Below are 27,523 nucleotides of genomic sequence, written 5' to 3' on the forward strand. Positions count from 1 at the left end.
CCATGCAATGCATGTCAGCAACATTACGAGTGAAAAATGGTGGAAAAATGCAGAAATGGTTTGTACCGTATACAGAATACTGTTTCTCACAAGCAGAGAAGTTTTCACTTGGAAGTACAGTACAGAAGCAGTGAAGTATCCCAGTACTGTTTTAATAAATATTAGCACTCTTGGAACACTGCTTGTCCAGTCAGATTAAAGGACCGGAACTAACTGCTATATAATCAGGTGTTTAAAACGAATGAGTGATACCAATACAGTACTGCTTTGCAAGCAATGTAATAAAATAACAGTGCCTTTATGCGCTGACATTTGTAAAAACTAAGGCTGTCGATTTAATGCGCTCAGTGTGACTAATTATCTAAAAAATAATGTGTTACAAATATGAATGCAGTTAATCATGTTGCACGCCTCAGCTCAGCTGTACAGGCAACAAACCTCACTTACCGAGAGCAAGCAGCACAAAAGCAGTAGCATCAGCAGGATTTGTTCTTGAGTTCAAAGATAGCTGGATGGAGGAAAACTCTGAATGCAGTGGTCTCGAGGCCTGGTTTTCAAAGTTTCAAACTGCTTTTAAATTGTTTTTGTTTGTTTGGATTTTCTCCTCATTTTGGCATGCCCAATTCCTAATGCTCAATAGAGTCCTTGTGGTAGCGCAGTTTCTCACCTCAATCCGGGTAGCGGAGCACAAATCTCAGTTGCCTCTGCTTCTGAGACAGTCATCTTATCACGTGGCTTGCTGGGCGTTTTACCTTGGAGACTTGGAGCGTGTTGAGGCTCACACTGTTCCCCGCGATCTCTGTGCACAACTTACCGTGGATCGGACTTGTTGGACCAGCTCATCTCACAAATGCTCAGTCAGATTGAGATCTGGGGAATTTGGAGGCCAGGGCAACACCTTGAACTCTTCATCATGTTCCTCAAACCATTCCTGAACAATGTGTGCAAAGTGGCAGTGCACATATCCTGCACAAAGAGGCCACTGCCGTCAGGGAATACCATTGCCATGATGGGGTGTGCCTGCTCTGCGACCATGTTTAGGTACACTAGGTGACACGTACACATGAATGTCCAGACCCAGGGTTTCCCAGCAGATCATTGCCCAGAGCATCACACTCCCTCCACTGGCTTGTTGTCTTCCCACAGTGCACCCTGGTGCCATCACTTCCCCAGGTAAACGGCACACACATACATGGCTGTCCATGTGATGTAAAAGAAAACGGGACTCATCGTACCAGGTGACCTTCTTCCACTGCTCCAAGGTCCATTTGGTCCACACGGTGGACAGGGGTCATCTTGGGCATCTGACCGGTCTGTGGCTATGCAGCCCCACACTGTGTATTGTGACACATTCCTCCATAGCAATCATTAAAATTTTCTGTGACTTGTGCCACAGTGGACCTTCTGTCAGTTCGGACCAGACGGGATAGCCTTCGTTGCCCTCGTGCATCGATGAGCCTTGGGCACCCAACACCCTGTCGCCGGTTTGTGGTTTATCCCTCCTTGGACCACTGTCGGTAGGTACTCACGACTGCTGACTGGGAGCACCCCACAATCCTTGCAGTTTCAGAGATGCTCTGACCCAGTTGTCTGGCCATAACAATTTGGTTCTTGTCAGAGTGGCTCAGGTTTCTACTCCTGCCCATTTCTCCTGCATTCAATATGTTGACTATGAGAACTGATTGTTCACTTACCATCTAATCTACCCAGACCGTGGCATGTGGCCTTGTTAGGAGATGATTCACCTGTGAGTGGTCATAATGTTTTGGCTCATTATTGTATGTATTAATATGATTATTTTATAATTGGGCTGTCAGTTGATTAAAATGTTTAATCAAATTAATTACATGATGTGCTGATTAATTAATCACTATAAACACAATTAACCACATACCAATATTTACTCAGAGAAGCCCCGAAATATAGGTTATTTAGATTATATTATATAATATATAGGCCTAATAAATATTATAAATCAGATTATTTAAAAACATTACATCATATTGCATAATTAAGCATTTAGACAATACAAAAAGTGGTCTCAAAAGTGAAAATATTGTTTGTTTTATTTCCATATCACTGAACATAACACTATCATTGGCCTACTTCTCTCTGCTCTTGTTGGTCTATGTACATGTACATCAGATGGACGCTTTTGAAGCATCTCACTTTGGTTGTGTCGTATCTCACTTGTTTGTAGCATCTCTAGTCATAAGTGCTGTGTTTTTAGGACACTGTGATAAGTTAAACATCGTTTGAAAAGTTGAAAAACTGGTCTCGAGATACCTGCATTCTGTTGTGCGATTTTAGCCGTTCTGGAACTTCCACGAGACTAAGCCGTTGAATTAGACAGGCCCCCTCTTTCCAAAACAATACCCACCAAAGATAGCATTGAGACCGTCACCTTCTCATGGTTGTCAGACACAAAAGTAGCAAAATAGCGCCCTCAGCTGACAACTGATATGAATCTGAAGATGGCATTAAACCTGAATGATCAGCTTTATGCTACACTATGAAAAAGTGCAAAATGATTGACAGGCAGAAAGCACATTAAATTCTTCTTACTGGCTCAAAGAATGTGTCCGTTGCCAGTGGCCAATTTTTTGTTTGCCTTTTACACAGTCTAGTACTGTCACAGAGACTGGTGCGTTATCTCAGGACACTTATTTCAGTGATCTCTTTCAGGTAGAAAGAACATTTTCTGCATACGATTCTATAAAAATTTGTAAAAAATCACTTACAGCACCTTTAATGTGTTAATTCGCTAGCTCTAGTATTGAATTATACTTATTTAGGGGCCTTTCACAGCAAATATTGATATATGTGATTAATTGCGATTATTTCATTTATTAATTGACATGTTCTGAGGCAGGTTTTTGTTCTGAGGTAAAAGCATGTGACATTTGCACTGTTAGATCAGTCATCTCAAACGTCAACAACTTTTTAAAGTTTCACTGATATTATACACTCTCATTTAATGTGATACAGATGAACTGATGGGGCCTGCTCTACATTTAGGTTAAATGAATACAGGTGCATTCATCAGCAGTTTTACTGATTTCGATTGCAGGTCGCTGTACTGTTGGTCGCTAGTTGGCGTTCCTTCCGCTAGATGCTATAACATTATTGTAGGGAGGCACAACTGACCATAGTTTTTGAAAATCTGATCACAAATGAGATGCATTGGTGGTAAAAATAAGCAGGGTTGGAGGGTTACTTTAAAAATGCAATCCATTACAAATGCTTATTATTTAGTAAAAATGTAATCAATAACATAATACCATGTGGGTCTTGGAAATTTACAGCATCTTCACAGCTGGAAGACATAAATTGCACGGAACTTTAATGTTTTTCCCTTTTCTCCTTTAAAATGACAATAATGGTGAGATTTCCACTAAAATAATGCATTTTCTTCCATGGCCATCACAATGAAACAGCCCTTGACCTTGTTTGCCTTGTGAGTAGAGTGGTGATGTAAGACAGGTGTTATTTGCTCATGCAACTGAGTCACAAGAGAGATCTAGAAGAGATGTCGAGCGCGCATGTGATCATATGTGCCACTCTAAAGCAAGCAGCAGTCTATATCACTTTATTTCAGGAGATCTTTTTATAAAATTAAAATTGTAATCCTGCTAGTAATCCCAATTTTTACTAAATGTATCTGTAATCATATTACATAGATTTTTTTATATATAACTATTGGACAACACATTTTTTGTATTCTGATTACGTAACATCGTTACAAGTATTCCGTTACTCCCTATGCTTGAAAATAAGTCATTCTTTTTTTATTTTTTGAGGAATTCATTTTCTTACTGCAAAAATTTACATTCTGGAGAAAAGAGTTTGCTTATGAATTGCAGCAGAGCATAATGCATCTTATCATGAACAAGATGAACATTATCAATGGATGAATCAAACACCCAGTTTTCCACGCATAATTTTTTTCTCACAGTAATTTAAATGAAACACCATGAAGTCATGGCGTTTGGTCACAAGATGCATTGAGAAACAGTGAGGTATGTGTTATCGACATAGCTGTCATATTTGATTTGAGTACTTGATTAATGATTTGATTAGATTTGAGACTGAATAATGACTTGAATTTAATTTGCACAAAGGGATAGGATCTATTACTTTTGCGGTGGTTTTATTAGGAGTGGGTAAAGTATTGATTTTCCGTTGCATCGCAATCTTTTTTTGAACGATCTCGATATCAATTCTTAAATCCCAAGATTGATTGTTTTACTCTATGCGCAACCCTCTTCTACAATGAGAGGAAATCACTCGCAACCAAATTTCGCACTATGCAACTAAAATTTATATATTTGGCAACAGGCTGGTAAGTGTTTACATTTAACTCACCAGTGATTGTGTAATATAATGGTGGAGTATTCAGCAGCGAGTTCCTTTCACTTTGTGTTGAGAGTAAAAGTGAAAAGTTGTTCCGTATAATGTGTGTCCAAAGACGAGATCCACGCAACCCATTTGTCATTGAATACTGCCTCTTTTAATACCCTTTCTGTTCTTTACAGTCAGTTATTGATCAAAAACAAAAAAAAACAAAAATTTAATTCTAATCATGCATGGCACAGATGTGAAAAAGCCATTTGAGTCTCTTTCGTTAACATGCGCTCATTTACAGATGGTCATTACAGAAATGCCTTTTGTTAGAGACAGTACCGGTTTTAGCACATGTTCAACAAATCAGTGTAAATACTTGTAAACACTATGAAATTAAACAAACATGTAACAAAAAATAATATAGAAATATAATATCTTATTTATTGATTGAAAACATGGATTTGTTAATTTAAAAAAAAAAGCCAAAATGTGACCAAAACAAAATAAAATTAGTAAAATTAATATTTTCCTAATGTAGCTAGTTAGAAGGTCCCCTGTGTAATTTGCAGCATTAGCTGGGAGAGATTTTATTTCATATGTAAGCAAAAGGGACATTATAACTGAAAAATACCCATGTGAATCGATATTGAATCGAACCGAGAGCTTGTGAATCAGAATCAAATTAAATAGGGAAATCTGTATCAATACCCAGCCCTAGGTTTTATGATGTTTCCTTGTCTTTTTTCGAGCTTGACAGACCAGAGTCACTATTCACTTACAGTATGGTAAATAAACCCTATGAAGTCTTTTTAAAAAGTTACCTTTTGTGTTCCAGAAAGGTAAGAAAGTCATACAGGTTTGAAGCAACATTAGGGTGAGTAAATAATGACAGAATTTGCATTTTTGGTAAAGTATCTATCCGTTCAACTTCTCTACTGTCTTGACTACAGTATCTTACTGGACTCATGACAGATCTGTTGGACTGGGTTTTACTTTTTACAGCATGTTGCAGTGTTTTTTTCTTTGTTTTGTTTTGTTTGTTTTTTAGCCACAAATCAAGAATCGTCAGTCTGTGGTTTCCACATCCACATAATTTTCCCATGTTTCATCAGGTTTTTTGTCTATTGGCTTTAGTGAGGGTCCCTGGAATAGAACTACTTTTTTGGTTCTGGAAAAGTTCTGCAAGTTGACCACACAACCCACCTTATAGCTAAAATAATTCAAAGCAATAACGTCATCTGAGCAAATGGATGCCTGATGCTCTTGGCTCTTCTTCCTGGACTCTGAAATCTGAAGATATTTGTACACTCACTCTAGGGGACACTTGAAAGTGGGAGTGGAGCTGTTTTTCTGAAGCCATGCTGTGTCATTTCTTGTCAAGCAGATACCGTAAATTAAGACTGTTCCTCTTCAACAACAAAAAACAAAACACTTGTTGCTGTGAAATGAAACCAGAATGTGTGCATTTCACCTTTGGGCCACAGAAAATTCTGGCAGATTGGTGGTTTCTGACTTTCTGGAATGGTTTATCAATATTATAACCCGAAAGGAATCGTTCTCCCAAAATTGAAAATTCTGCAATCATTTACTCTTCCTCAGATTTTTGGTTAAACTATTCATTTTACCCAGAACTTTCCTTTAAGATTGTGTCTGCATAATATATTTTTGTTTTGGTATTTATATCTGTCTGACAGCCTGTGTGTCATCACATAAATCATATTTAATTTACTCTGCAAGCTTGCACATCTCTTAAAAACTATTTTCACAAAGACAGTATGACTGCAAAACCATCATGTTATGTTCTCTTTAGCACACTGGTTTGGCTGCATACCATTTGAACCTCGGGTACTATTACTGATGTTGAGATAAAAGAAGACCTGAAACTGGATGCTTTTCATTTTGCTTAGTAGGACTAACTTTTTACACCTTGAAAGGAATAGGCCATCAGGTGTTTTATGCTTTTTCTCACTATAATGACCTCATACTGCAACTGTGCTTTCTGCTCCTTTGTTATTGCCTTTAAACTGTGTGCATAGTTTGTGTGAACTGCTAAGAGGAGAACATTAAAATGCTGAATAATAAATGGCAGAGCAGATACAGAATGGAAATAACCAGCTTAAGAGAAGCCTGTGATTGCCTCATGAGAATCAATATTTCTTTATGTGGCATGGTAAGCAACAGTAAACTGATTGCAGTTGGAGAATGAGGTTGCTGGTATTTCTGGTTAAAAAGAAAATAGTTTTTATTTAGTAGTCAAAATTTTAATCACACACTAAGAGATATGGACTGTCCCAGCAGATCAAGGTTTGGCTGGTTAGCATTGGCATTGGGCTGGTGTCTGCCATCCCTGCTGGTATAAGGCATAAATAAGCAGTTTTGCATGTAAAAAAGATAATCTTTCATTATATTAATTTTGGTCCCACTTTATATTAGGTGTCTTTAACTACTATGTACTAACATGTAATACATACAGTACAATACAGATGTACTTACTGTCTAACTACATGTTGTTCTGCAAAATTCTTACAAGTTCCAGATTTGCAGCTACTGAAGTTGGGTTTAGGAGTAGGCATAATGGTAGGGTTTAGGGTAAGGGTTGGTTTAGCATTAGGGGTAAGGTTAAAAGTGTAACTACAGATGTAATTAAATGCAAGTACAATGCAACAACAAATATGTACATAATAAGTACATTGTATCACATTTTTAAGTACTTAGTACACTTAATATATAGTGGGTCCTTCATTTTTTTATCTGTGCTTGAAATTTCTTTGAAGGGCTTATAAAAACATCAAATGGACTTATATAAAGGTGTGTGTATATATAATAAAAAATATATACGTATATAACATAATTAAGATGAATAGGAATGCTAATGGTTAGCTTTCTCCATGTAGTATAGACTTCCTTTGACTATCCTAGAATCTATGTTCAGTTTTTGGAAGCAGCTTGATTCATGCTGTATGACTTTTTGATCCAAACTCTCGCCACACTCCATTGGAGTTCCCATTTCCTCACTCTAAAGTCTTACATGATTGATTTCAGCCAAATGATGTAATACAGGCAGTAAGTCATAAAGTGAGACAGTCTGAGAGACCCCACCCTACCTTTGCAGAGTTTATGGCTGTTACATTAAGTTGTTCTGCTCTTTGTGTTCTGTTTTCTTTATTGATGATATGATGATCTGAGGAAATGGTAGCTGCTCTTCTCAGGAGATCATGAGTTTTCTCAGGTGGGACTGAGGGTGAGAATGAGTAGCTAACATTTAGGGCTGTATATAAGGGGCATATGTTTGCAATAAGTTAAAAATATATATATCATGATATGTAGCTGGAAAAGGTTGCATCAGAAGGACTATCTATCTTTCTCAGTCTCCCTGTAGATTTTTATTTTGCGGACTGGAAAAGATTGATTAGCCCTTTTGGCTGGCTGACTGTTTATATTACATTTAAAATCAGACGTGAGGGGAGTGAGTTTTGAGCAGCAATCTTTTTGAATCACTCTGTTAGGTCCTGTTTACACATAGTATTAATAAACCCTTTCAGCCCTGGTATTAAATGTGTTGCCTATGACCACAATGTGATCAGATTAAGAGGGAAGGAGGCCTAATTTTCAGACGAATTACATCACTCACTATGTCATTGAACACGTTTACATGCAGTCTTACATTGATTATGCCTAATAAGCCATCAAAATGTTTAGTCATGTAAATGCCTTGAACAGCTTTTCTTTATTAGGGTAAGGTCCTAAATGGTTTAAGTAAAATCTAATTGGCACATGTAGATTTTTGGTCATTACACTGATTTTGCTCTCCATGTAAATACCTTTACCATTACCGGCTTATCCAAAGTGTGCAAGTGTTGTGCACATGCCTATTTACATTTTGACAGCAAAAGCAGAAAATAATCTGATGATTTCAAGCATTATGTAAATGCAGTTTTCTTGTAAGAGTTTTGAATAAGCAGATTTGTGACAATTATTAGTGTAATAATGTGCATTTAAGCACACTCAGTGTGATTATTGTGAGGCCACCTCCACACTCTTCCATTAAGTCTGAAAACTCAGTTTTCTGTTGCCTAAAGTCATCTTTTTCCAAAGTATGCAGTAATAGCGAGTGTTTTAGAAAAACACAGCATTCTAGTGTGGAAAATAGGTATAAACGCAGCGAAATCGATGTGTTTTCAAACAAAATCATTAGTGCTTATGTGACCTTAAGTCTAACACCATGTCCTAGAAGGGCTGGGTATTGGAGAATGGGTATTGTTTTAATGTTACGGATTGGGCCCATTTACTTCCATTGTAAATGCCTCACATTTTTTTATTTTTAAAGGAAAGGAGGGACATGTCAAAATAAATTTTTGTGGTAATCAGTATTATGCCGAAGATATTCTGTTAAGTATGCATGTAGGTCCTTGATGTGTGGGCTTTTCGAAAGTGTTTGATCGGATGGTTATTTTCGTTTAACCCTTAAAACCTCAATTTAATGCAATGTGATATTCAAATGAAATTTCATATAAACCTTGATAAAAAAAAATATATATATATATATATATCTTCATCACACTTGTTTAGCTGTAGTTAATGTATATTTTGAAATGTTAAAGAATATCAAAACATTTTGTAACAAAAAAACTGACATCGTACATAGCATTTATATTTTTCAGTTAACATGCCAAAAATATAGATGTCTTTACATGTATGAACAGCTAAGAAGTTAACAATTAGCTGCAATATGGTTTTTGATTAAAGAAAATGGATTATGGATGTTTTATAAGCTTAAAACTCCACCGGGTCAAAACTGACCCGCAAATGCAAAAGGTGTATGCAGATTTTGAATGCAATAGGAGGGCTAAAGCCACAAGTAACGGCAAAGTTTAAAACCCTTGTTTTAGTGCTGTGGTTGATTGACAGGTGAGTGGGCGATCCTTTGTTGTACAGGACACATCAGGACAGATTAGTGTTTACACTACAAATATGATGTGGTCACAAGCATTTTTGACTACTTCCAAATGTGGATAGGATCACAAAATGGTTCGGATCCCATTTACACCTGTATTTACTTGTGGTCGGATTGCCCCAAACAGATGTTAGCACCAGGTGTAAATAGGGATCTTGCAGACAGCAAGCAGTCAGACCGTTTAAGTTTCTCTTGAATTTCATGAATTTCATTCCTCTTCTCTCTCTCTGTGCAGTTATGTGCCAATGCACTGATATTCCTGTGCACCAACATCATTGGCATCTGCACACACTACCCAGCTGAAGTATCTCAGAGACAGGCCTTCAAAGAGACTAGAGGATACATCCAGGCCAGAATTCACCTTCAGAGAGAGAACCAGCAGCAGGTTGGCCAACACTTGAGCACACAAACACACCTACCATTTGCTTACCTTTTATAAATGTGCACGAAGCACCTCATAAACTCAGGTCATGTTTCATTGTTGTGCATTATGTTGCATGTTGTGGTTTCACCATTCTGGCTTGATTTAAACCAGTTCTTCTTGAGATCAGTAACCACCTGTTTACTAAAAAGGAGTTTCTGTTATTTTTCTTGCTGTTTGAGACAATTTTTGGTATAACTTTGTAGTCACCATTACCCACTACGTACATGCATCCATTACCAGTCAAAAATGTGAACACGCCGATTTATACATTATTATTATTATTGTTATCCACCTTTTATAATTACTGCCATCCACCTTTTTTATAATACTGTATTCATCAAAACTATGAAATACAAAGTAATTGAAAAATGGGAATTATAAAGTGACCAGAAAACATTTTAATTCAAAACTGTTATATTTTAGTTTCTTGACCCGTTGCCACTTTTGAACTACAGAAAGCAATAAAAATAAAAAAAATAAACTGGCAGCCAAAAGTTTGGAATAATGTACAGATTTTGCTGTTTCGGAAGGAAATTGGTACTTTAATTCACCAAAGTGGCATTCAACTGATCACAAAGTATAGTCAGGACATTACTGATGTAAAAAACAGCACCATCACTATTTGAAAAAAGTCATTTTTGATCAAATCTAGACAGGCCCCATTTCCAGCAGCCATCACTCCAACACCTTATCCTTGTGTAATCATGCTAAATTGCTAATTTGGTACTAGAAAATCACTTGCCATTATATCAAACACAGCTGAAAGTTATTTGGTTCATTAAATGAAGCTTAACATTGTCTGTGTGTTTGTTTTTGAGTTGCCACAGTATCCAATAGACTGGCATGTATTGCTTGAAATTGCCAAAAAAACTGAAGATTTCATACAAATGTGTACACTACAGTCTTCAAAGACAAAGGACAACTGGCTCTAACAAGGACAGAAAGAGATGTTGAAGGCCAGATGTACAACTAAACAAGTACAAAAGAGCCTCTAGTTTGAGAAATAGACACCTCACATGTCCTCCGCTGACAGATTCATTGAATTCTACCCGCTCAACACCAGTTTCATTTATAACGGTTAAGAGAAGACTCAGGGGTGAAGGCCTTATGGGAAGAATTGCAAGAAAAAGCCCCTTTTGAAACAGAAAAACAAAAAGAAAAGTTTAGAGTGGGCAAATAACATGGACAACAGATAATTGGAAAAGAGTGTTATGGATCTTCACCCCATTGAGCTTTTGTGGGATTAGCTAGGTGCGTGAGAAGTGCCCGACAAGACAGCCACATCTATGGCAAGTGCTACAGGAAGCGAGGGGTGAACAGTCACCTGAGTATCTGGACAAACTGACAGCTAGAATGCCAATGATCTGCAAAGCTGTCATAGCTGCACGTGGAGGATTTTTTGATGAGAACTCTTTGAAGTAGATTAAGAAGTTCTGAAATTCTTTTTTTATTATTTATTTTTTATTTTTTTCAATTGTAATAGTAATTTTTCACGTTATTAATGTCCTGACTATACATTGTGATCAGCTGAATGCCACTTTGGTGAATAAAAGAACCAATTTCTTTCCATAAGAGCAAAATCTGTACATTATTCCAAACTTTTGGCCGCCAGTGGATCTTAACCCCATTACCCCCATATACTACCGGTCAAAAGTTTTGAAACACTTACTCATTCTTTATTATAATTTTTTTTTTTTTTTTTTTTTTTCACATTTTAGAATAATAGTAAAGTCATTAAAACTATGGAATAACATAAATGGAATTATGTTGTGACTAAACAAAATCCAAAATAAATCAAAACTGTGTTATATTTTAGCATCTTCAAAGTAGTCTCCCTTTGCCTAGATTTTGCAGACATTTACTCTTGACATTTTCTCAACCAACTTCTTGAGGTATCACCCTGGGATGATTTTTAAACAGTATTGAAGGAGTTCCCATTTATGTTGGGCACTTATTGGCTGCTTTTCTTTATTATTTGGTCCAAGTCATCAATTTCAAAAACATTTTTATTTATTTTTTTATTAAAGTTTAGTTTTATAATGAAATAAATTAATATGGTGGCACAATTATATTTTTGTCTACAAAACTAATTTCAAACATTTACGCATACGCCTTCAGATCAAAAGATTTTTAAGATCATGAGAAACATTTCAATCAAGTGTTTCAAAACTTTTGACCGGTAGTGTATATATATATATACAGTTGTGCTCTAAAGTTTGCATACCCTTGGAGAATTGGTAAAATATGTACCATTTTTAAAGAAAACATGAGTGAGCAGGCAAAACCAACCATATGTCTTATGGGATTCATATTCAACTGTAGGTTATAACAGAATGGCACAATCATAAAACAAAATATGGCAACAAAGAAAAAAATGAAATGACTCCTGTTCAAAAGTCTGCATACCCTTAGTTCTTAATACTGTGTATTGCCCCCTTTAGCATCAATGACAGCGTGCAGTCTTTTGTAATAGTTGTCTATGAGGCCCCAAATTCTTGCAGGTGGTATAGCTGCCCATTCGTCTTGGCAAAATGCCTCCAGGTAATGTAAAGTCTTTGGTCGTCTTGCATGAATTGCACGTTTGAGATCTCCCCAGAGTGGCTCGATGATATTAAGGTCAGGAGACTGTGATGGCCACTCCAGAACCTTCACCTTTTTCTGCTGTAACCACTGGAGGGTCAACTTGGCCTTGTGCTTAGGGTCATTGTCGTGCTGGAAAGTCCAAGAGCGTCCCATGCGCAGCTTTCGTGCAGAAGAATGCAAATTGTCTGCCAGTATTTTCTGATAACATGCTGCATTCATCTTGCCATCAATTTTCACAAGATTCCCCGTGCCTTTTAGAGCTCACACACCCCCAAAACATCAGTGAGCTACCACCATGCTTCACAGTGGGGATGGTATTCTTTTCACTTGTTGACCCCTCTCCAAACATAGCGCTTATGGTTGTGACCATAAAGCTCTATTTTGGTCTCTTCACTCCAAATTACAGTGTGCCAGAAGCTGTGAGGCGTGTTATGGTGTTGTTGGGCTTTTTTGTGGCATTGGCGCAGTAAAGGCTTCTTTCTGGCAACTCGACCATGCAGCTCATTTTTGTTCAAGTATCGTTGTATTGTGCTCCTTGAAACAACCACAGCCTTTTTCCAGAGCAGCCTGTATTTCTCCTGAGGTTACCTGTGGGTTTTTCTTTGTATCCTGAACAATTCTTCTGGCAGTTGTGGCTGAAATCTTTCTTGGTCTACCTGACCTTGGCTTGGTCTCGAGATCCCTGAATTTTCCACTTCTTAATAAGTGATTGAACAATAATGACTGGCATTTTCAAGGCTTTGTATATATTTTTATGTCCTTTTCCATCTTTATAAAGTTCCATTACCTTGTTACGCAGGTCTTTTGACAGTTCTTTTCTGCTCCCCATGGCTCAGTATCTAGCCTGCTTAGTGCATCCACGTGAGAGCTAACAAACTCATTGACAATTTATACACAGACACTAACTTCAATTTAAAATAACAAGGCCAAACATTCAGAGGGTATGTAAACTTTTGATCAGGGCCATTTGGGAGATTTCTGTTATCATTATGATTTAAAAAGGAGCCAAACAACTATGTGATAATAAATGGCTTCATATGATCACTATCCTTAAATAAAAGACACTTTTTTTTTTTGCATGATCAGTCATATTTTCACAATCAATGCCAAAATTTCATAATTTCTGCCAGGGTATGCAAACTTTTGAGCACAACTGTATATATATATATATATATATATATATATATATATATATATATATATATATATATATATATATATAATTTTTTTTAATGGGGAACAGTGAGTTACAGCACCTAAAATATACACAAATACATTCCATATAGTAAATAGTAGTGTATAGTATTCACTTATGCAGTCCATGAAGTATATATAAATGTTTATCTAAATTCTTAATGTTAAAACAAAAAGCTCATGTAATTTTTTTAACTACATGTGTACACCTCACTGTTGTCATGTCATAAACCCAATCCAGGAGCGCCTGCTGCTCTCAGTGTTGCCAAGGCATGTTGCCATGGAGATGAAGGCAGACATCAATGTCAAGAAAGAGGATACGATGTTCCACAAGATCTACATCCAGAAACATGACAACGTCAGGTACACAAATGCCAAGAACAACACATGGTGTTGTACTGGTATGATTGCCAGTGTTGACATAACACCTCCTGAATGAGAAACAACACCATTATAACTATGTGGTTAAAACATATTAGACACTGATGCTGCTTAAGGTAATTTTTTTCCAAGGATGAATCTATGTTGAATGTTTTAACATAGATTAGTTTATTCGTAGTCCTTGAAATGTGAAAGTTTCTTATTGGAGTGAAGGTCAAGTTGGTATACGACCACTGGTTATGATATACTAAAAGTTACACAGCCAAATAACAGAGAGCTGTGTGAAATAACAGTAAGCCATTTTGTTAACGTAGCTTCAGGTCCCAAGTGCTGCCCGTTCAAGAACCAGCAGATTGCACATTCCATAAATATGGTACAATTTTGTGTTCCAGTAGTTTTTAAATCATTTGAGGTCTTTAGAAGTCTGATATCTAGTGAGGTATGTTAGATAAACTATGATCTAAAACAAAATAAACCTATGATGAAAAATAGCTATTAAAATACAACGTCATGTCATCTGATTAATTGATATTCAATACAATGTTGTAAAAAAACATTTTAAATGAAGTAATAGTAATTTAATTAACTATTTCTAATTAAATCATTTGAATGACCAAATACAAGATATTTTTCTGTGTCCCACATTTTGCACACAACCTTGTTACTGCATGATTTTCCACACCTATTGCAAAAAATGTAGCTTTCCTGAAAATTGTGACACTCAAGAAGAAACATAATTTGGACCCTTTCTACAGTATGGTGGGAATACAAGTATTTTATCTCATTTCATTTTCTCTATTTATACACATTTTTGACTGCATTCATCAGGCTCAACCATTCCAATCCTGTTACCAAAGTTACCAGAATGATCAAATGATCTTTAATTTATGGGAAATGTATCAATAACTACAAACCAACATTTGGCCCTAAACTAGTAAACACCTACTGAGTGATAGCTTAAAGGAATATCTTGGGTTCAATACAAGTTAAGCTCAGTTAACAGCATTTTTTGGCATAATGTAATGTTCGACCCGCCCCTTCTTTAAAAAAAAAAAAAAGCAGCTACAAATGTTGAGGTTACAGTGAGGCACATACAATGGAAGTGAATGGGGCCAATTTTTGGAGAGTTTAAAGGCAGAAATGTGAAAATTATAATTTTATTATAGCACTTACATTAAATCTTCTGTTAAAATTTGTGTATCATTTGAGCTGTAAAGTTGCTTAAATCACCGGTTTTACTATCTTTTTAGGGTTTTATGGTTTAAGGTGTTGTTAAGGCAACGAAGTTGTAAAATTGTATATATTACGCAGACAATGTTAGTAAGCGATTTTATCACACTAAAATCATGTTACTGCATATAATGTTTACGTTTTGTGGCTATACATTTGAAACAGTAAGTATTTTAATGTTTACAGATTGGCCCCATTGCTTTTATAAAAAGAAAAATGGGTCGAAAGTAATTTTTGTGTTAATCAACATTATGCCACAAATGCTGTCGATTGATCTTAACTTGTATTAATGCCGAAATATTGCTTAAATTTAGTTTGCAACCCTGTTGGTGGTCCTGCTGTTTTTAACATTAATAATATATATATATATATATATATATATATCTTTTATTTTATCAAAAAATTTACATTTTATAAATTTTACAAATTTAATTTTGATGAAGACAGTCAACATTTTCTGTAGGTTAAGCACCTCCTTCCACTGACCATTTGTTGAAAAAGAAAAGAAAAACTTACTTTCACTGTTTTAGGCCAATTCATGGAGAATGTAAGTTATTTTAACATAAACCAAGCCAGCTTGAAGCAGCTGTGCCACATTTGTTAGGTAAATTTGGATGTGTGAAAATGCTAAGTATAACTGACTGGGTAGAGATCTGGCTTTCCAAAAGTTTTAAATTTGCCATCGTCAGGCATTTATGAAGGAAACAGTGCCATCTGTTGTCAGATAGTAATGTGTCCTCACTGTGTCCATTCTGTCATGTCTTAGATTGTAGTTGATGACCATCCATCCTCCTTGTGGCTATGAGGACTTTAAGGACACCAGCCGGGTCCTGGTTTTTCTAATTGAATGATAGATTGAAGTACTGAGTGTGGCCACCCACCATTCAGAAAGTGAACAATGTTTTTCTCCATTTGCCCATGAAACCAACTGCAGTGACCCAGACTAGAGGCCTCAGTGATTATTGATCTAATTTTCTCTGTCTGTCTTGCTGTCTGTCTCTTTTTGTCTTCTATCTGTCCTCTCAACAGTATCCTGTTTGCAGACATAGAGGGCTTCACCAGTTTGGCATCGCAATGCACAGCCCAGGAGCTGGTGATGACACTTAATGAGCTTTTTGCTCGCTTTGATAAATTGGCTTGGGTACGAAAGCAAACATTAACTCAGTTGTAGACTTATGATGACTATTATTGACTACTATTAGGGTGAATTGCACAAATAAATGTACAGGTCATATTTTACTCCAAAAAAAACATCTTTTCACATAATTGTTTACAAATTAAGCCTATTTTTAGGACCATTAATATTTGTTGCCGGGTGACATATTCATGACTATTAATTAACTTTTTCCCCATTACATTTTGTTTCTGTAATTATAGATTTTGGTGATACTCTGCGAATAATACTTAATGTGTGTGTGTGGTGTGTTACGTTTGTATTCTCAGGAAAACCACTGTCTACGAATCAAGATTCTGGGGGACTGTTATTACTGTGTGTCTGGGCTTCCGGAAGCGAGGGCAGATCATGCTCACTGCTGTGTGGAGATGGGGGTGGACATGATCGAGGCCATCTCGTATGCTTTACATTTATCAGTCTCCCTTTCCATATAATTTGACCAGTATCACATTTTTCATTTAATGTTTTATGCATGTCGTTACATGTGGCTGCTTGCAGATTGGTGCGTGAGGTCACAGGAGTGAATGTGAACATGCGTGTGGGCATACACAGTGGCCGTGTGCACTGCGGGGTGCTCGGGCTGCGCAAATGGCAGTTTGATGTCTGGTCCAACGATGTCACACTGGCCAATCAGATGGAGGCTGGAGGCCAAGCAGGGTAAGAGTGAACACCAAACATCAGCAGCAAACACATTGGTGATAATGTGATGTGTTGATCTATTTAAATTTGACTGAAAAAGATTTTGGTTAATAAAGCAATGACTATACACAAGGTTCCAATGGGCATACAGGTCTTGAAAAACCTGAAAATATCAAATATGTTTTTAATTGTTTTTTCCAGACCTGGAAAAGTCATGAAAATTGCTATAATGAATATACATTTTTGTAGTTTTGCTCTGCTCTAATATATTTCATCAGCTATATATTGCTCTTGTGTAGAGTAAACTTGCTTGCAGACTTTAGTGATCTCCGATTTGTGAGCAAATCATTCTTAGGCATAGGTTATTTTCGAACTGGTTCACAAATTGGTCTAAATGATTCATTAGTGAATCAGTCTGAATTTGAATGATTTTTAAAAATGCTTATCCAGTAATCACAAACAAATGGAATGGTCATTTAAAAGTCATGGTTCATTGGTCAAAAAATGTGGGAACACTGGTCATAGGAATGCTGGAAATCAGGGAGTTTCCAGGCCTAGAAAAGTCAATTAAAATTAAAAGATCATGGAAAGGTCATTGGGAAAATATTTTTTGAAACACTTACCCAGTCATTCTGAATGGCTCAAAAGGTGTGGGAACTCATTATATGTAACTGTACTAAAACTGTCACACTATGAATGTTATCAGGCGGATCCACATCACTAAAGCCACGCTGCAGTATTTAAATGGAGACTATGAGGTGGAACCAGGTTTTGGAGGAGACAGAAACACATACCTGAAAGACAACAACATCGAGACTTTTTTTGTGCTTGGCTGTACTCAGAAAAGGGTAAGTTACATGAAGATAAATGGATGTTACTTATTGCAGTACACACAGATGCTAAATGGCTTGGGAGTCTTGAGAAACCATGCTGTGGGCAAAATCATTACACCTTAATTGGGGAATCTTGATTGTATAATGTTTTGGTGGTGGTGGACTGCAATTGTATTCCCTTTTTGTGGATCAAAAAAGTATCTACAGTACTGTATCTTTCTGAGTTTGCTGGAATATGGTCTAATATCCTGTGTTTGTGTGCCAAATTCACCCTGCAGAAAGAAGAAAAAGCCATGATGGCTAAGATGCAGCGTGCCAGAGCCAACTCTTCAGAGGCGCTGATAGCGCGCTGGGTTCCTGACAGATCTTTCTCCAGAACGAAAGATTCCAAAGTCTTCAGACAGATGGTGAGCTCGGCTCTGTCCACTAACACTCTGCCTCTGACAGCTTGCGGCATCTGATCTCCCCTGCACTTCCTTATGAGTGTAGCAACAAGTCATAATTGAAGCAATTTTCTCTAGAGCTTGGCAGTGCCTATGTGTGAATTGCATTTTCCCCTTTTCAGGCAATTTTTCTAGTTTCAATCAGTGTCAAAATAAAAAGCAGAGACAGTAAAAGTGTGGCGCATAAATATTGTCTCGGAGAGTATTAATGGAGAGTGGAAAACAAATGTAAACAAAGGACAACAATTCAGAATGATGGTTTAGCTTATTTTTTTAATAACATTTCCGAATAAATAAATTGTAATTAATACATATATGTATGAATTAAAGTAATAGGTCACCCAAAAATAAAAATTCTTTCATCATTTACTCACCCCTCATGTCATCCCATATGTGTATGACTTACTTTCTTCTGCAGAACATAAACAAAGATTTTTAGAAGAATATTTAAGCTCTGTAGGTCCATTCATTGCAAGTGAATGTTGGCCAGAACTTTGAAGCTCCAAAATGCACATAAATGCAGCATAAAAGTAATCCATATGCAAGTGAATGGTTGTCAGAACTTTGAAGGTTCGAAAAGCATATAAAGGCAGAGGTTAAATCCATATCTTCAGACGTGATATAAAAGATCAATATTTAAGTCCTTTTTTACTATAAATTCTCATCCCTGCCCAGTAGATGGCGATATGCACGAAGAATGCAAATCGCCAAAAACAAAGAATCTGAAAGTGGAGATTTATAGTAAAAAAGGACTTAAATATTTATCTGTTTCTCACCCACACCTATCATTTCGCTTCTGAAGATATGGATTTATCCACTGCCTTTATATGCTTTTTGAACCTTCAAAGTTCTGACAACCATTCACTTGCATTGTATGGACCTAAAGATCTGAGATATTCTTCTAAAAATCTTGGTTTGTGTTCAGCAAAAAAAAAGAAAGAAAAGAAAATCATACACATCTGGGATGGCATGAGGGTGAGTTGATGATGAGAGAATTTTCATTTTTGGGTGAACTAGCCCTATCAGCTTCACAATCGTTGAATGACAAGTAAAACATAAGATGAGGGTAAAACATTTTAAAAGTGATGTGTGTAATTTCTGCACCAATAGCATCACCAAACTGAATTGCAAAAATATTGACTCTTTTCAAACAGGTTTCCTGAACACTCCACCTTTCTGGTCGAAAAACAATACTCCCATCCCAAACTTATGCCATAGGTTCAGCCAGTGTTGTGTTTCAGGCTGCTCAAACAAACAAAGTAATGTTTTTAGAGCGCCACAATTTAACACTTTTCAGGGGAATTAACCTAGAAATGACTGACTTATAGTTGTCTCTGCATATTAAATTGTGATGTAAGAAAATCACCCACTTTTTTACCTTTAAGTTTGATTGCTTGACTCCAATTCTTTGGCTCTGTTTCTGTCAAGTATTCTCTCTCGCTCTTTCTCTGGGTGTAATTTGAAGTCTCTTGAGTGTTAATTAAAGTGGCAGTGGCTCTGTGGGCTTGGCTTTGGAGCTGGCTAAAATGAGATATGTTTTTCTTTTTCACTGTGTCTACTGCCCACTGTAACAAATCTACCTGTCTGTTTTCAGGGCATAGATGAAGCCTCCACCAAAGATAAGTGAGTTCCATTTTTATTAAGGCACAAATCTATTCTCTCTGGCTCTGTAGGGCTTATGGCTTACATTTCACAGGCTGTTTGTTTCTCTAGGAAAGAGAAAATCTAAAATGATTATTCTAGAACAGCCCTGCAAAAAAAAAAAAAAGACCAGCTTAAACCAGAATAAACTTGGTCTCCCAGCATGGCCAAGTTGATCTCAATTGGTATTCAGCTGGTTTAGCTGGTCGACCAGCTGGTCTCCCAGCTTGATCAGTGGACAAAAGCTCAAAACCCCTCTATAACCGGGGGCCTGGGTAGCTCAGCGAGTAAAGATGCTGACTACCACCCCTGGAGTCACGAGTTCGAATCCAGGGCGTGCTGAGTGACTCCAGCCGGGTCTCCTAAGCAACCAAATTGGCCTGGTTTCTAGGGAGGGTAGAGTCACATGGGGTAACCTCCTCATGGTTGCTATAATGTGGTTCGCTCTCGGTGGGGCACGTGGTGAGTTGTGCGTAGATGCAGCGGAGAATTGCGTGAAGCCTCCAAACGCGCTATGTCTCTGCGGTAACGCACTCAAGAGGCGGAGGCAAATGAGATTCGTCCTCTGCCACCCGGATTGAGGCGAGTCACTACGCCACCACGAGGACTTAGAGGGCATTGGGAATTGGGCATTCCGAATTGGAGAGAAAAAGAAAAAAGAAAAATCTAAAACCAGTGAACCAGACCAGTGAAGACCAGCAAACCCTTTTAGCCTGGTTCAAGATGGTCTTTTCAGATATTGTGGTGGGTCAAAAATAATGCGTTTTGAGGATAGAGATGGTGAAGTTTTTATGCTTCTCATGCATTCATGTAAAAATGTTTGCCCTCATTTGGTTGTTCTCCTCCAGCCGATGTGCACAAGAGACTCTGAATCCAGAAGATGAGGTCGATGAGTTTTTAGGTCGTGCCATTGATGCTCGCAGCATCGACCAGCTGCGAAAAGACCACGTCAAGAAATTCCTGCTCACATTCCAAACACCTATTCTGGAGAAAAAGGTTCATAGACAGCCTGTAAAATACACTGTCCTTCACTGAGACAACATATTTACCAACGCTGACTTCTGAGTAAATTTTCCAACACGTAATACAACACCAATTGTTGTACTTTCAGTACTCCAAAAAGGTGGATGATCGTTTTGGCAGTTATGTGGCTTGTACCCTCCTCGTCTTTTGCTTCATTGTTTTTATTCAAATCATCGTCTTACCACAGTAAGTAACATTGTAACAATAGCAAGTATTATTTATAATAATGGATGTGGATTTGTGGTGAGACCTGAATTTATGGTATATTTGCTTGCAGTACACCCTTAATGCTGGGCATGTTCATCAGCATATTTGTTATCCTCGCCCACGTCCTCTTTATATGTGCCATTTACTCCTGCATTAAGGTCAGTCACTATTACTTCACTCAAGCTTACGGATTTATAAATGTGATATCTGTATATGTGATTTACAATAAATTACTACTCAACTTTGGCTGAACCTACTATCTAAAACCAACTATCATACTATCAAAGAGCATCATTATGGTCATACATGGTATGAAAAATTGCTTATGTCTTTTTGTAAGTTAATTTATGTCTCTCTTCTAAATTTTATGTCTTGCAGCTTTTTCCAGTTACCTTACAGACAGTGTCAAAGAGGATAGTTCAATCCCATATTAATAGCACGCTAGTTGGAGTCTTTACCATTCTGCTTCTCTTCATCTCTGCCTTTGTTAATATGGTGAGAATGTGTTCTGCCTCAGTGATTTCACTTCAGTGGGTAATGCAGAGAATATTGTCAGTTTTTCGACTTTGTTAGGTTCTGTTTACCACAAGTGAATATTTGTATTCGTTAAATGCCGGTTGAAACAAAGGTAGAAAACCTGATTATATTTAGCACAAAGTTGAGCATAAAAAAGAAATAATTGGAATTAAAGACCCATTAAATCAAAATGAAAGTTTGTGCCTTTTAGTCCATCTGTATTTGCATACTCCTAAACACTGAATAAATTTACTTCGAGCAGATATACACATTTAAAATGAACACATGCTTTTTCTTCTGAGAAAGATTACTCATCTTGCACCACACAGATTTTTGTCCAATCAAATGCCCTCCAGAACGAGAATACCCCACCCCTTAATTCTGTAACTAAATTAATATCATACATAAATAAATCCTATTGGCTCTGCCTAAACATCTGAATCAATAGAAAGAAAATTGAAATTTTTGTCCCTAATTTACTAGAAATACTAGCCATTTTTAACTAGAACAAACAATGTACGTTTTAGAGGTACACCAATAAATAAGTTCTACTGATTAGTCGGTGTCAATAGTTACTTTTTGGAACTATGCCGATAGTTGCCAATAGTTTTTTTTTTTTTTTTTTAATTCCACTGTTTCTCTGTGGCCGGCGTTGGAGGATTATACAGTTTGAATGGCTTGTTTGCATGTTTATTATAATAGTGGCCTCTAGAAGTGAAATAAACAATCTTTGACACCTTGTGGGGATTTGCTATATCTAAATCTGTCATTATTGACAAAGTTCATCCATCTTTTTATCCTTACTTGAATGAATATTTTGTTATTTTGATTAGATAATCAAGTGTTCAAAATTGAAGCAAGGGCATACAAAGAAAAATGTGTCTGTATAGACAAATGCCCTTTCAGCAAATAAAGTGTTTCCAACTTTATATCTTGTGAATAATAATAAACCTTATGACTCATTAAACCAAATTAAATCTGGTTTTATATATATATATACACAGTGCATCCGGAAAGTATTCACAGCGCTTCACTTTTTCCACATTTTGTTATGTTACAGCCTTATTCCAAAATGGATTAAATTCATTCTTTTCCTCAATTCTACAAACAATACCCCATAATGACAACGTGAAAGAAGTTTGTTTGAAATCTTTGCAAATTTATTAAAAATAAAAACAGAAAAAAAAAATCACATGTACATAAGTATTCACAGCCTTTGCTCAATACTTTGTTGAAGCACCTTTGGCACCAATTACAGCCTCAAGTCTTTTTGAGTATGATGCTACAAGCTTGGCACACCTATTTTTGGGCAGTTTCTCCCATTCTTCTTTGCAGGACCTCTCAAGCTCCATCCGGTTGGATGGGGAGCGTCGGTGCACAGCCATTTTCAGATCTCTCCAGAGATGTTCAATCGGGTTCAAGTCTGGGCTCTGGCTGGGCCACTCAAGGACATTCACAGAGTTGTCCCGTAGCCACTCCTTTGTTATCTTGGCTGTGTGCTTAGGGTCATTGTCCTGTTGGAAGATGAACCTTCGCCCCAGTCTGAGGTCCAGAGCGCTCTGGAGCATGTTTTCATCAAGGATGTCTCTGTACATTGCTGCATTCATCTTTCCCTCGATCCTGACTAGTCTCCCAGTTCCTGCCACTGAAATATATCCCCACAGCATGATGCTGCCACCACCATGCTTCACTGTAGGGATGGTATTGGCTAGTTGATGAGCGGTGCCTGGTTTCCTCCAGACATGACGCTTGCCATTCAGGCCAAAGAGTTCAATCTTTGTTTCTCATGGTCTGAGAGTCCATCAGGTCCCTTTTGGCAATTTCCAGGCGGGCTGTCATGTGCCTTTTACTGAGGAGTGGCTTCCATCTGGCCACTCTACCATACAGGCCTGATTGGTGGAGTGCTGCAGAGATGGTTGTTCTTCTGGAAGGTTCACCTCTCTCCACAGAGAAATGCTGGAGCTCTGTCAGAGTGACCATCAGGTTCTTGGTCACCTCCCTGACTAAGGCCCTTCTCCCCTGATCGCTCAGTTTGGCCAGGCGGCCAGCTCTAGGAAGAGTCCTGGTGGTTCCAAACTTCTTCCATTTACGGATGATGGAGGCCACTGTGCTCATTGGGACCTTCAATGCTGCAGACATTTTTCTGTACCCTTCCCCAGATCTGTGCCTCGAATACAATCCTGTCTCGGAGGTCTACAGACAATTCCTTGCACTTCATGGCTTGGTTTGTGCTCTGACATGCACTGTTAACTGTGGGACCTTATATAGACAGGTGTGTGCCTTTCCAAATCATGTCCAATCAACTGAATTTACCACAAGTGGACCCCAATCAAGTTGTAGAAACATCTCAAGGATGATCAGTGGAAACAGGATGCACCTGAGCTCAATTTTGAATGTCATGGCAAAGACTGTGAATACTTATGTTCATGTGATTTTTTTCTTTTTTTCTTTTTAATAAATTTGCAAAGATTTCAAACAAACTTCTTTCACATTGTCATCATGGGGTATTGTTTGTAGAATTTTGAGGAAAATAATTAATTTAATCCATTTTGGAATAAGGCTGTAACATAACAAAATGTGGAAAAAGTGAAGCGCTGTGAATACTTTCCGGATGCACTGTATATACACATATATATATATACACACACACACACACTCAATCACCGGCCACTTTATTAGGTACACCTGTACATCTACTTACTTAAGCGATTATCTAATCAGCCAATCGTGTGACAGCAGTATAATGTATAAAGTCATGCAGATATGGGTCAAGAGCTTCAGTTAATGTTCACATCAACCATCAGAATGGGGAAAAAATGTGATCTCAGTGATTTCGACCATGGCATGATTGTTGGTGCCAGACGGGCTGGTTTGAGTATTTCTGTAACTGCTGACCTCCTGGGATTTTCATGCACAAATACCATAGTATTTTCAACATTCCATAAATCGATTTTAAAAACTATCGGCCGATTAATAGGTTATTGCCCTTTTCCACCACTAATGTTATCAGTATCTGCAAAATCCAATATCGGACAACCTCTAGTACATTTTACTTATACGAATATATTTGGAACATTTTAACAGATTTTTTTCCCTCTTTTTATTTTTATTTTATTTTGTTTTTGTTTTGTTTTGTTTTTGTTTCAGTTTACCTGTGACCAAGACAAACTGCTAGAATGTGTGGCCAAACATCTTAATATTTCTGCTTCAGTTACTGTGTGTCTGCTGCATAATTTGACTCAGACAGCAGAGGACCCCCTCAGCATGTGTCCTGACCAGACTTCACCATGTCCTTTTCCTGAGGTCAGTGTGTGTGATGATCCGTACATGCATGCTTTGTGTACACTTTGCATATATGCTCTCACGTATATCTACAGTATGCATATAACTTCTGTTTTCTGACAATTTTTTTGTTGATATTTGTTTATAAATGCTCCAGAGCATATGCAAAAAGGAAATACTTTTTAGGGTTTTGCCTTTTTGCTATGATGATTTTGTCATGGTAGCAGTATTAAGTGCAACACTAGTGTTCCATTTTCATCATAGAGAAAATTGTATTTTTAACGATACCGTAGAATCTATTCAAGACAGAGACCTACCATGAGCTACAAGGTTGTTAATCTTTGGTACTGTATATGCTTCTGGTATATATTTTCATGCTTATAAACAATTATAAATCAAAAGTTTTATATTGTACCAGCATTTTTTTATTCCATTATGTTTTCATGAAATCAGTTTATTCACTCATAAAAGACAGACAGTTAAGTAAACAGTCTTGTATAAGGGTCTTTAGAGACCCAGCACTTATATATATCACAAATGGATATACAAAATGCCAAGATAGTGTCAAATTTTCTAAATATTTTCAAGACAATTAGAACATAATAGAATAAAATATATTTTGATGTTTTTTTTTTCATATGTCAGAGAAATGAAACAAATCAGGAGAAATCTAAAACAGGATTCATTACTTTCACTGAAATTTCATGAGATGCAACTCACTGTCAAAAACCTATTGAGCTACACAAAACATAAGATACACATAAGCTACACATATTTTTCTCATGCACTTATTGAGTGTAAATAAATGCACAACATAATTTCAGTAGTAGACCCAAATGACAATAGTCATATCATATTGTTCATTTGTTGTACTTGCTATATTTTACTTCCAAGTTGTTTCTTCATCAAGCAATGTCAAATGTAACTGAAGTCAATCTTTTTTTTTTCGATTAACACTTTTTATTGACTCCAAAATATGAAACAGAAAAACAAAACATATATGTACAGAATCAACTTTTAACCCCCATTATTCCCTTTCCCCCTCCCAATCACCAATCCCACCCTGACCTCCAACAAACATCCCTGTAGTCAAAGCTAAAATACACACACACACAAAAAAAAAAAAAATATTATATATATATATATATATTTGTTTTTTTTTTTTTGTTTCTTTGTGTGTGTATTTTAGCTTTGACTACAGGGATGTTTGTACACTGTATATATGTATATATACACTGCGTGCACAATAAATAGGTAAATTGTATTTCTCAGGATTATTTTTATTGTTGAACAAACACAATGCTCTCAGTCAATCTAAAATGTTATTGAACCTCAAACCTGAATGTTTAACAAAGGAAAAGTGAGTTTTGTCTTTCTCAGGGGAATATATAAGTGTGCACAATTATTAGGCAACTAAATTACAAAAATAATTTCTCCCAACTCAATTGTGTATTGTTAAGTGCAACAAATAAGTAACACAAAATGACAATTAACATTTTTGGCCTTTCAAAAATATTCGGTGACCAATATAGCCACCCTTCTTTTCAATAACTGGAATGAGACTTCCATCCATGGAGTCTGTCAGTTTCTTGATCTGTTCATGATCAACTTTCGCTGAAGCAGCAACCACAGACTTCCAAATGCTGTTCAAAGAGGTGTATTGTCTTCCCTCACTGTAAATCTCATGTTTGAGAAGGGCCCACAAGTTCTCAGTAGGATTTAAGTCAGGTGAGGAAGGGGGCCAAGTCATTATTTGGGCATCTTTGAGGCCCATGCTGGCTAGCCAAGCAGTGGAGTACTTGGATGCATGTGATTGAGCATTGTCCTGCATAAAGATCATGGCCTTCTTGAATGCTGAGGACTTCTTCCTGTACCACTGCTTGAAGAAAGTATTTTCCAGAAACTGGCAGTAGGTTTGAACTACCTCATCCTTGATGATAGCAGCCCATACCAGTACGCCGCCTCCACCTTGCTGGCACCTGACTCGAAGTGGTGCCCTGTGTCCATTAGTGATCCAGCCACGGGCCCATCCATCTGGTCCATCAAGAGTCACTCTCATTTCATCTGTCCATAAAACCTTTGAAAAATCTGTCTTCAGGTATTTCTTTGTCCAATCTTGATGCTTAAAAATGTGAATCTTATTCAGTGGTGGTCGTGTTTCAGCCTTCTTGATCTTGGCCATGTCTCTGAGCACTTGGCACCTTGTACTTCTGGACACTCCATGTAGGTTGCAGTTCTGGAATATGTTAGCATTGGAGGATAATGGGTTCCTGGTAGCTTCACGTTTAATTCTTCTCAAGCCTTTTGCTGTTAATTTGCGCCTTTTCTTCTCCATGCGTTTTTTTTTGCGCCCCAGTTGACTATTCGCAACAAAACGTTTGATTGTCCGGTGGTCACACCTCAATAGTTTAGCTATTTCAGGAGTGTTGCGTCTGTCTGAGAGGCATTTTAAAATGTTTGACTTTTCATTGTCGGTTAAATCTCTTTTTTGGCCCATTTTATGGTAATGAAGCTGCCTAATAATTATGTATACATTGATATAAGGTGTTAGTCACTTTCGCCACACCCTCCCTCATTACACAAATACATGCCACCAGAAAATGATTGCATCTAATATGCATTCAAGTTTATATGGTTTAGAGTTGGAAAATGTGC

The 27,523-nt window shown here is 37.2% G+C and overlaps 1 protein-coding gene across 1 annotated transcript in view; it reads left to right on the forward strand.

Moving 5' to 3' along the window:
• LOC127419596 (adenylate cyclase type 6-like) overlaps positions 1–27,523 on the forward strand; it is an 81,187-nt gene that overhangs the window by 42,570 nt on the left and 11,094 nt on the right. The window contains exons 4-16 of the mRNA XM_051661113.1: positions 9,534–9,683; positions 13,741–13,862; positions 16,140–16,251; positions 16,554–16,681; positions 16,783–16,941; positions 17,630–17,771; positions 18,035–18,163; positions 19,794–19,822; positions 20,689–20,836; positions 20,952–21,049; positions 21,141–21,228; positions 21,449–21,565; positions 24,734–24,889. Coding sequence (XP_051517073.1) covers positions 9,534–9,683; positions 13,741–13,862; positions 16,140–16,251; positions 16,554–16,681; positions 16,783–16,941; positions 17,630–17,771; positions 18,035–18,163; positions 19,794–19,822; positions 20,689–20,836; positions 20,952–21,049; positions 21,141–21,228; positions 21,449–21,565; positions 24,734–24,889 — 1,578 coding nt within the window. The remainder of the gene's footprint in view (positions 1–9,533; positions 9,684–13,740; positions 13,863–16,139; positions 16,252–16,553; positions 16,682–16,782; positions 16,942–17,629; positions 17,772–18,034; positions 18,164–19,793; positions 19,823–20,688; positions 20,837–20,951; positions 21,050–21,140; positions 21,229–21,448; positions 21,566–24,733; positions 24,890–27,523) is intronic.

This window comes from Myxocyprinus asiaticus, chromosome 29, assembly GCF_019703515.2.
Source record: "Myxocyprinus asiaticus isolate MX2 ecotype Aquarium Trade chromosome 29, UBuf_Myxa_2, whole genome shotgun sequence".
Classification (NCBI taxonomy): domain Eukaryota; kingdom Metazoa; phylum Chordata; class Actinopteri; order Cypriniformes; family Catostomidae; genus Myxocyprinus; species Myxocyprinus asiaticus.